The sequence below is a fragment of the Cnephaeus nilssonii genome (assembly GCF_951640355.1).
Source record: "Cnephaeus nilssonii genome assembly, chromosome: 19".
Taxonomy (NCBI): Eukaryota; Metazoa; Chordata; class Mammalia; order Chiroptera; family Vespertilionidae; genus Cnephaeus; species Cnephaeus nilssonii.
Window position 1 is genome coordinate 14,750,156 of NC_137090.1, and position 10,925 is coordinate 14,761,080.

General features: G+C 45.8%; 1 protein-coding gene across 2 annotated transcripts in view; it reads left to right on the top strand.

Annotated features, from left to right (window-relative positions):
* Nucleotides 1-3,821, top strand: part of LSM12 (LSM12 homolog) — a 25,272-nt gene extending 21,451 nt beyond the window's left edge. For both annotated transcript variants that reach the window (XM_079796959.1, XM_079796960.1), the window contains one exon: nt 125-3,821. In XM_079796959.1, coding sequence (XP_079653085.1) covers nt 125-217 — 93 coding nt within the window. In that variant the 3' untranslated portion in view covers nt 218-3,821. The remainder of the gene's footprint in view (nt 1-124) is intronic.
* Nucleotides 3,822-10,925: the final 7,104 nt, after the last annotated feature.

Here is a 10,925-nt window from a genome sequence, read left to right on the forward strand (position 1 = left end):
AAGGTGCCTGAATAATCTGTGGGCTGGTCAGCCAGGAGGGGGCTGTCAAAACCTGGCGTGGACTGTTTGAGAGGCCTTGTGTGCCTAACTCCTTTTCTGACCTCGGCTGACTGGTCTCTTTCAGGTTGAAAAACATTTTAGAGATGTGGAAAGCCAAAAGATACTGCAGCGTTCACAAGCCCAACAACCACAGAAGGAGGCTGCCCTGTCATCCTGAGTCCACATACATGGAGGACTCTTCCAGCATCCAGCCAAGGAGGCGATGGTGGTGGCTTCGGCGGAGGCAGGCCGGGGGAGGGAAGGGATCCTATATTTCCTGTTGGCTCTTGTTAACAAAGGGTCAGCGTTTCTAAATCTTAGACTTGAACAAACAAAACACCCAACAAAAAGAACAAGAGAATAATTTAAAAGTTGAATCATTACTTGACTAACAAGACTTTGGTCCACCATGTCCTTTTCACAGCTCCCTTCTGGAACAGTCACCTTGTTAATTTTATTTTTGAAAATTTCTTTCTGGCTCTCCCCTTTCACCTCTGACTTTTCATTTCCTAGTCTGTCCATGTCATTCTGTTGTTACAAGTGGCTACACTTACCTTGTGAATGATTGAAAGAAACTTTTACATCTTCCAAAATAAAAGTAACAAGCTGACTGTGATACTTAAGTTGAGAACAGCAGACAGAGGTCTCACTTTAAATTCCGCGCCCCCACCCCCCTTTTTTTTCTTTTTCTTTTTTTGCACAGGGCATGGCTTGAATTAGTTTTATTTTTCTTAACTTTAAATATATATATGAAAATATATATTAAAATGTTCTCTAAATATTTTCTGCTTCTTGCAGGTCTCTTTTTACTAGATCATGGCCACTCTTCCCACCTCATCCCTCTGAAAATAAAAATGTATTGCCTCCCCACCACCCATAGCCAGGCAACTAACTTGACTTAGTTCACAGCAAGAATCTCCGGCAGCGCTTTGTAGAGCCAGTGTGTGCAGGTGGGAGTTGGCTTTGAGGGTTCCTGATGGCTTTTAGTCTGTGTGTGTACCAATCTCACATTTGGCTGAAACCTCAGGATTCTCCTTCTGCCTTTTGTCTTACTTCACGGTACTAGAAGAACCTCCTCACTACTCTCCTGTCTCCTACATGAGAGCGTCAGCTGCCCTTTTCTCCAGTGTCCTCTGCAGAACTATTTTGCATGGCACATTCGGCTCCTCCTCGAGGGATGATATTCTTTTATCAGAAACCTGGAGTCCACCGATCTCCACCTCTCTTTCAGTGTGTATCCAGAGTCAACAGCCCAGGAGAAAGCTTGGGTTGCCTATAGTTTCTCTTCTGACAACCTCCTACTCTTATGCCCATGCCCACCCCCTTTAAATTTTACAAGCTTATGACAGTTTGTATGTGCTCAGCCATTGGGCAAAAAACCTGAAAAGAATTCTGGACTTTAGCCCACCAGTTTGTCTGGTTTGATAACCTGCTGAGAGCCAAAACTGGCACCTGTTGTCCCATACCTTTAGGGCCGTCCAGTGGGGCAGAGTGTGCCATCATCTGAGTATCGGGCACTGAGTGGGATGTGGGTGATGCTCATGTGACTGGCTAGAGCTTTGGGGGTGGGGTGGGGGTTAACTACTATTTTTTTGGCCATGATCTTTTTCCCCTTCCTTTTTTTTTAATTAAATAAATGGATCAAAATTAAATAATTCAAGCCCTGCCTTCAAAATGAAATTTTTTTTAGTATTGTTTAGCAAAAAACAATAAAAACCCAAATTTTTTTAACCATCACTTACGTCTCGGGTTTGTGTATCTTCAGAGGCCCCAGAGGAAGAGGATATGAGAGTATGTGTGTTTGGTTTGACTTTTCCATTTAGTTTCTTTGCTTTCTACTCTTAACCCTTTCTCCTCCACTCCTTGAGAATTCATCCAAAAATATGGTACAAAGTGTGTAATTTAAGAAGGGCATCCACGGTTGGGAGTTGTGGGTAAATGGAGTAGCAGAATAAAGAGGCTGGGTACATGCATAAAACCATTTGAAGTACCATGCCTTTGATCTAGTATGCACAGAAATGTAGACTTCTGGAAAAGGGAAAAGAGAAGAGACCTTGCAAGATCTAGAGAACCTAAGAGGTATGATTAAAGGAGTCAAAGTGATGAGGGAGAAATAGCAAGCCCAGAGGGAAGCTCTCTGTCTCATGCCTGTGTTATCATTTCCTCCCTATTAGTCTCTAGGTCTGTGAGTGGGAGACAGTACTGTTTCTGGTAGGAAGCACTTTTTACTCTTGTGTTAGTTTGTGAAGTTGTGTGTGGGGACTTGAAGCAATTCAAGCGATAGAGTTAGTATGGTGGGAAAGACAGGCAGTGAGGTGTAGGAGAACAAGGGCTTTGGAGACAAATAGTTTGGTTCACATCCTTACATCTTTAAAAAAAAAATACATTAAAATAGATTTTTAGAGAGAAGAAAGGAGAGAAAGAAACATTGATGTGAGAAACATAAGCCGGCTGCCTCTCACATGTACCCAGATCAGAAATCGAACCCACAACCTTTTGATGACAGGATGACACCCCATTCAACTGAGCCACACTGGCCAGGGCTTACATCTTTATTTCCTCACTTTGACTGTAGATAAGTCATTTCACCTGTCTGAACCTTAAATATGGAACTAATACCCATCTCCTAGAATTGGTGTTCAGTGTTAAATAAGATATTTAAAATGCCTAATTCTTAGAAGGTGCTGTGTAAATATTAATATAAATGTTAGGTTGGTCCTGGGATAGTTAAATCTGGAGATGAGATTGGATTAGATGATTTCCAGAGGCTTCAACTTTGTTTTAGAAGTCTGTTTAGATGGCATTTTAAGTAAGGCTAATATGTAAAAACACAACATTTGGGCAGGGGTAGGGGCATCAGAGCTCTACCCTCTCGTTTCTCACAGATCTCATCCCTACCTCTTCCCTGAGTCCGTGAGGAATTTCTTTGATTATAATTTGAAAACCACTCATAGGAAGAGCTCCAACCTGGGTGAGGGACCTGTCGAGAGTACCACTGCTGCCTGTGGTGGCAGAGCTGGAACACAATCCGTGTGCTCTTACTATTGCTTTGTGAGTTTCCAAACTATTGGTATGTGTACTGCTCACATTTGTTTGCCAGGTTTAGGGTAGAACACAGAGGAGACAGGAGAGTGGCAGAAATTGCCCCCTAGTTTGAAAGAACATTGGACTGTTGAAGAGTGTGGTGCCAGAAGTCTTCCATTTATGATGAAACATACACGTAGTTTTGCACTGTCTTCTTGGCTTTGAGACATTCTCCTTCTCCAAATACACACACAGCTCTATACCCCAGCACCCGATTACCTCCTCATTGCCACATAAGCCTTTACTGCTGTTTAGAGCATCCAATTCGTTTGTTATAAACAGCCTTACCACACTGAGTTGATACAGAATCTGCCAAGTAAGTTGAGTAGCTCATTACTGATTAGTGTTGAAAATATGAAGATTGTTCAAGCACTTCAATATTAGTTCAGGGGCTCTAGCCTGGGAACCACTGATAAAAGGTAAAGGTTCCTTGACATTTTTGAAGCTAAGAATGTGTGTGTCAAAATGTTCTTCTACCTGGCCTGTGTGCTTAGTGGTTAGAGCACCGATTCACACAGCCAGGGTCTCGAGTTTGATTCCTGGTCAAGGGCACATACCTGGGTTGCAGGTTTGATCCTTGGCCCCCGCCCCGGCCCCGGTTGAGGCGTGTGTGGGAGGCAACCAATCAATGTGTCTGTCAAATCCGTGTTTCTCTCCCCGTCCCCTTCCCTTCCATTATTCTCTTCCACTCTCTCTAAAAAAATTCAATGGAAAAAATATCGGGTGAGGATTAACCAAAAAAAATAAAAATCTGTTCTTCCTTAAGATGTGCTGGTTAAGGAAGGAGTAGAGAGAGTTTTCAGTCATATACATAAATAGAATCTATTGTCCTGTTGACAGGATACTGTGGTGAGAATGTAGTGTTAGAAGCTACAATGTATAAGATGAGGGTTGGGACAAGGTCAGCTCCTTTGGAAGATGATCATTGTTTACGTGGTGGATTTGTTTTCCCATCATTGCTGCAGTCTGTGGGTGCCAGAGAATTCCCTTTTAAGAAACTTGAAATCATTGGCCTGTACCACCTAAACTTCAGGAGTTTAACACCATGAAGTACCTTACAGTGAGAAAGGGGTGCTATTGGGCTGCTATCCACTGGTGGTGGACTGCTGCTGGGTTATAAAGTTTCAAAACAAGTTCTTTTGTGTTCTTATGTGGCTTATTACAGGAAAATTAGAAAATAAGGCAAAAAATTTCATCTATCACCTAAGACATTGTTAACATCTTTCATATCGTCTAGGTTCTAAGATGCTTCTTCCTATCTCTTGCATTGCTGAAAATGCAATGCACTTCACAATGTCAGGAGAAACTTGTCAACTCATTCCTTAATTTCTAGCCCACAAGGTGCACTCTATAATGTGTTGGCATGTTAGATGTTATATATAAAAGGTATGAGGCTGGGTGATCTCTGAGATTACTTCCAACCTCAATAATTACTTCTGTCTTCTTTGTCTTAACTTGTAATGCCTTGGTCCAGAGTCACCTCTGAAGTCATCTTTTGACAATTAAAATGGAAAGTGATTCCTGTAATTTGATATCATACTAGAGGCCTGATGCACGAAATTCGTGCAAGAGTAGGCTTTCCTTACCCTGGCTGCTGGCACCGGCTTCCCTCTGGCACCCGGAACCCGGGCTTCCCTCGCAGCCCCGGCTTCATCCAGAAGGTTGTCCGGAAGGACGTCTGGTCTAATTAACATATTACACTTTTATTATTATATAGTGACATGTATGACTTGTAATATAGTTACTTGTTTAGGTTTATCTTTAGTGGCCTAATGGGGATTTTGAGACTCTTAAGGCAAGGATTATGGCTTACACCTTTTTGTATTATTTCCTACTAGTAGCCCTGCGTACAAATCCATGCACCAGTAGCTCTCTGCGGGCCCCAGAGGCCCATCTGCGCCCTGGCCTGGCCGGCGGCCCATCTGTGGCTGGGCGCAGGACACTTGCCTCGTCGCCGTGGCAACGAAGCAAGCATTCCACCAGGCCACTCATGCTGCCCGCTCTCAGTGGCCGCCTCCCTGGGACTGGGGGACTCTGGCTGGGCTGAGAGGACTGGGAGCTGCCATCTTGTGGCTATAGGTACCGCCATCTTTGTGATGGAGTGACGGTTAATTTGTATATTGCCCTTTTATTAGATAGGATAACCCAGCCATGGAGATAGGACTGAAGGTAGAATTTTGAAAGTCATCAGTTTAATAACTTGAGTTGCCTGAGCCACAGTAAAAAGTGGTCCAGGATTGACTGGGTTTTGAAGAAAGCTTGAAATCAGGTTTGGGAAGAGAACAGGAGACCAGTAAAAGACATGGGAGGGGATGGGAAGGAAAGCATCTCATTCCAGCTTGAGAAGCAGTGGGGCTTTCCCCCAGGTTTCTCCAGAGCAGATTTGGGCAACTGGGACCAAGGCTGGTCAGATTGTAGACTCTCCCAATTTTTATTGATTTCAGAGAGGGAGGGAGAGATAGAAACATCAATGATGAGAGAGAATCATGGATGGGCTGCCTCCTGCATGCCCCTACTGGGGATCGAGTCCACAACCTGGGCATGTGTCCTTGACCAGAATCGAACCTGGGACCCTTCAGTCCGCAGGCCTACGCTCTATCCACTGAGCCAAACTGGCGAGGGCTCTCTTTTTTATTTTTATTTTTATAAATATTATTGAATATTACATATGTTCCCCCTTTTCTTCCCCATTGACCCCCTCCAGTTCACCCTTGACCCCGTTCCTTTAATTTTCAATTTTGTTGAAAAGTCTAAAGTGGAACAAAGTTTCTTTCTGAACTGGTGAGATGAAGGTAAGACATATTTCTAGTGACTTAAGTAACCTCTTCTCCCTTTTCCCCAACTAATCATTCTGATGCTAATTCCAGCAAGTAGTCTTCAGTGGAGGGACTAACAAGTGGTTTCTTTTTCTAATCTGGTCCCCTTTATTCTGATCTCTGGCTTGAAGTAGTTGCTTATGCTTTAAGAAAGTGTGTGTACTGCTTTAAAGAATATTCTGGGATGGCCTCTTAAGATGTGATTTAAGCTGAAATTTGAAGAACAGGTGCCTGCAAAGTGCTCAGATAGAAGGAACAGTAAGTGCTAAAGTTGAGGTTGGCAAGAGCTTCGGATGTTTGGGAACTGCTAGAAGGAAGGTGGCTAAAGCATAGTCAGCAGGACGGAGCAGTGGGCAGGAGCCACTTCATGCAGGGCCTTGTGGCCATTGTAGGGCCTGGAATCTGCTCTTGGCACAGTGGGGAAGCTGTTGGAGGGTGTTAAGCTGTGAAGGGATTTAATCTGATGTTAGGCAGCAACAGTGGAAGCAGGAAGATGGTTGTGTTAAGAGATGGTTGCAAATCTAGGCAGGAGATGGTAGTGACTGAAGTGATTTCAGGACTGATAGATCTTGCTGATGTATTGGATGTGAAGGAAAGAGAAACTAAGAATGACTTCTAGGTGGATGATGACAAACAATGGGAGAGGAATAGCTTTGTGGAAAAACCAAGAGTTCTGTTTTGTTATTTTGTCTAGCTAATGAAACACGGAAGAGCAGATGGCAGCTGGGCAGCTGGATAATGAGCCTGGAATTCAGAGGAGAGGACTGGGCTAGAACTAGACATTTAGTTGTTACCTTGTTATGAACTCCACGAAGATGGGGGATGAGATCTATGGCCACAGTAGATATTTTGGCCTCTGATACAGGAGGCCCTTCATTGTAAATAGGAAGGAAGAAGATAGTAGTACAGTTGAAGGTGAGTTTGCACATTTAGCAGGGAGGTGAGGTTGAGGGAGGATGTGTCCTAGACACATAAGGAAGTACGTAAAATTGCTGAGTTCCCTTTAGAGGTTTGTGCTCATGCATGTAGGTGCAGCCAGCCAGGTGCCCATTGTGTGACTTGTGTCCAGTGACTTGGCTGAAGACACAGAAGGTGGATTGTTGGGTACAACCAGGGTGTTAATCAGGTCTATATAGAGGGAGAAGGGATTTCAGCTGATGGTATTTGCAAGGGAGTTACAGTGATAGACCCTTTATCCCTACAGATGGATACTGTTGTCAAACATTTCGTTTTTGTTCAGATTAGCCATTCTGAAAGTGTCTTGCTGTCATCCCCCCTGTACTGGCTACAGGAAAGATATGCAGCCATGTAAATCCAAGAGTCAGTATGTGAAAGTGTGCAAAAATATAGGATGCTTCTAGTGCCAGGGCTGGTGCAGGTGTGGTATGGGAAGCTCAGCACAAATATCCCAGCACTTAGAGATGCCCGGGATCTTGGAGCTCATGTGAAACAGTCCAGCCTCCCCGTTCAGGTATCTCTGTAGCTTCAGCCACAGACTGCCCCTGCTTGAGCACTTTGGTTGAGGAGGAGCTTACTGTTTTGAGAAACAGCATGTGATGGCTGTATTGTGCCCATTTGTCCTCCAAGCAGCTGCTCATTTCTAGAACTGCATGCAAGTACTTGCCCTTTAGGATGGTTCCTTTTGTCTCGCAGCTCTTGGGTGAGGGTCAGAGGAATTGCTACACTGGCAGATATGACTGGGAACTGTCTTGTCTTCAGTTAAATGGCTTATTTTTAGCCAACTATTCCAACCTATTAAGAGCTTTTTACAAATCTTGATTCTGTAATATACTAGTTATCCTTCCCAATGTTGTGTTAGTTCGAATTTTTATAAACCGTCTTCCAAAGGGATATCATGAAAGACTTTAATAAGATCCAGATGTTTGTCTATGATAACCATCCAGTAACCCTGTTAAAAAAGGAAATCAAGTTGTTTGAGAATCACTTATTTTTAATGAAGGCACGTGGCACCTAGTGGTCATCATGTTTAGCTCACTAGTCAACATGTTTAGTGAGCCCTTTTTGAATTTTGTTAATTGTTACACTTACTTGTCTGACTTGAAAATTGGAACTTTGGCTGAGCTCAAGTCTGGCAACCTTCTGTTTGTAATGTTTTCTCAAAGAATATTGGCAGTGATTCCTCAAGCTTTTCCAGTATAATTTGCTGAACCAGATTACTTGAATTAATTCAGAGCAGCTCAGTTTGATCAACCAGAGGCTCAGATTCATATCCTAGGTTGGTGGTGGCTCAGCTGCTCTTGCCATTCAGGGGACAATCTGTGGACACTAGAGGGCCAATGCACGAAATTCATGCAAGGGCCTTGGCCCTGGCCCCAACTGCCGCCCTGCAGCTGGGGGTCCTCTGCTGCCTCTGCCTCAGCCCCCGCCCGCTGCAGCTTTGTCCAGAAGGAAGGACGTCTGGTCTGATGAGCATATTACGCTTTTATTATAGACCAGAGACCCAGTGCATGAAATTTGCGTGGGGGGAGAGAGTGGGATACGGGTCCCTCAGCCTGGCCTGCACCCTCTCACAATCCGGGATCCCTCGGGGGATGTCCAACTCACAATCCGTGACCACTGGCTCCTAACCGCTGGCCTGCCTGCCTGTCTGATCATCCGTAACTGCACGCCTGCCTGCCTCATCGCCCCAACCACTACTTGCCTGCCTAATCACCCCTAACTGCTCGCCTGCCTGCCTGATCGATCACCCCTAACCACTCTGCCTGCCTTTCTGATTGCCACTAATCACTCGCCTGCCTGCCTGATCGCCCCTAACCACTCGCCTGCCTGCCTGATCCCCCCTAACCGCCTCTGCCTCGGCCCCTGCCACCTCGGCTTCGTCCAGAGGTCATCCGGAAGGACGTCTGGAATGATGTCCAGAAGGTTGTTTGGCTGCCGGTCTAATTAGCATATTATACTTTTATTATTATAGATGGTTTCTTAGAGGGGTGTTTGGCTGGCATGAGGGACATTGGCCCTATCTTTGGAGCACTGTAGCTTAGTGGTTAGGAGCATGGCTGGATTCAAATAGGTCTGAGTTGTGTCAGATTTCATCTCTGCCACTAATTAGCAGTATGACTTTGCATCTTAGCTAACTTTGCCTAGCATCAGTTTCCTCATCTGTAAAATTAGTGTCTCAGTTGAGGATTAAATGAAGCCTTTAATGAGATGCTTGGCTTTGAGTAACCATCTCCAAATGTCATTCTTTGAAGAATTTGCTGGATGGAGCTAATGAGCACACAGGGGAACATAGAAAGTAATTTGTGTGGTCTCCTGGGCCCAGGCAGAAGCACTGGGTACAGACACCTGGCCCCAGAGCTCTTTGTTTCAGAAGGAGATGCTGGGCTCTTTGAAAACCAGAGTAGAGTATTTTGACCTTTGAACTAGTGAGAACAAGAGAGCATGCCCTTCCATTGTGTCTAGACAAGACTTAGGTGAATTTTATAGATGATGGCAGATTTATGAGAGGCAATATAGAATGAAAGACACCTGGCTCCTTCCTGATTTGAGAATGGGCTCCAAGGAGCCTCAAGTTGCTACTCTGATATGAAATAGAGCAGGGTGTAGGGTTCCAGAAGGGAAAAAGGGGCGGGGGGTGGATCTGTTCTTAGAACAACAGGGCAGGATATAAGAACACCAGGCCTTGGCGATTTCTTCAACCTGTATCTCATCCCCACTCTCAGGGCTATGGCTTCCCTGAAAGCTGACCTCTCTACTGCTTTTGGGGGTGAGGCTCCGGCCTGAGGCCAAGAGGGCAAGTAACTAGAGCTGAGATTCTTTCCATTGTAATTCTTGGGCTGGGACTGCATTCAGCAGGTGGTGGCAGGAATACAGGTGAATGCACTGGGTTTCTGAGGCCTGACGCCTTGACCTCAGTGGCTAGATTAGGCCAGGATCTAGCCAGGGCTCTATCCTGCAGGCAGGAGAAGGCATTTCTACTGGGACTGTATGGGAAATAAGTGAGGTGAAGTGTGAAATTGGAGTGAAAAAGGGATCCAAAGCATTAAAAAATCCATCTTTCCTGATCGCTTTTCATTCTAGTAGGAATAAGGGAATGAGAAGTGGCTGGGGGTGGGGTATCAGGATGCTGGGGTTTCCAGCTGAGATGACTCTTGCCAGAACCTAGGTAGGAGGTAAAATCAGAGGGGATGGAAGGAAGATTCCTCCAGTGGGGGGGCCGGAAAGTGAAAAGACACCTGATGGTGTCTGCTTTTATTTTTCTCCTAGCTTCCATGCTTGCCCAGGGTTCTGGGTGGAGGAGTGAAGCATAAAGGTCTCAGCATCCATGAGCACCTGAGGCCATCCTCACCCCAGCCCCTCATGGGGCAAGGACAGGGCAGGTGTGGCCATTCCTTCCATGGCTACAATAGTAGCATCAGCCTTGCTTGGGAATCTGGTGGCAGCATACCCAGTACCATGCACCTGGCTAGCCACTGAGTGGTGGACTGTGGAGGCCTCCACCTGCTCAGTCTCCCTCCCAGGCATCCTGACAGTCTGGCTTTTGGAATTGAGCCACAGTAATCCTGCCACCTGCCAGGTGGCTCCTTCCAGGGCCTGTGGGGACTGCAAGTGCTGCTGCTTTCTCACAATGTCCTATGGGATCTGGGTGGCCTGGGTTTTTCTGGAGCAGCTGGATATCAGCTACAACCAGCTGGTGCACCTGTCCATGGACTTCTCAGCCACCCTGGGCTCTGCTCCGCCTACACCTCTCACAACCCTGCAGCCTGTGGGGCCTGGGAAAGCTGGAACAGCTTGATCTGAGCCACAGCCTGGCCACAGTTTGGGGGCCACTTCTGCCTACACTGACTCTTGCTTGCTGGGAACCAGCTGCAGCAAGTTGGGGATGTAGCCCTGGCCACCACGCCAGGCCTGGAGCTCCTCGCTGGGAATGACATCAGCTGAAGCCTTTGCAGCTCTGTGGGTGCTGGGCCTCCTCTCCAGTAGGCAACAGCACCTCGAATTTAAGGTGATGACGGGCATCCAGAC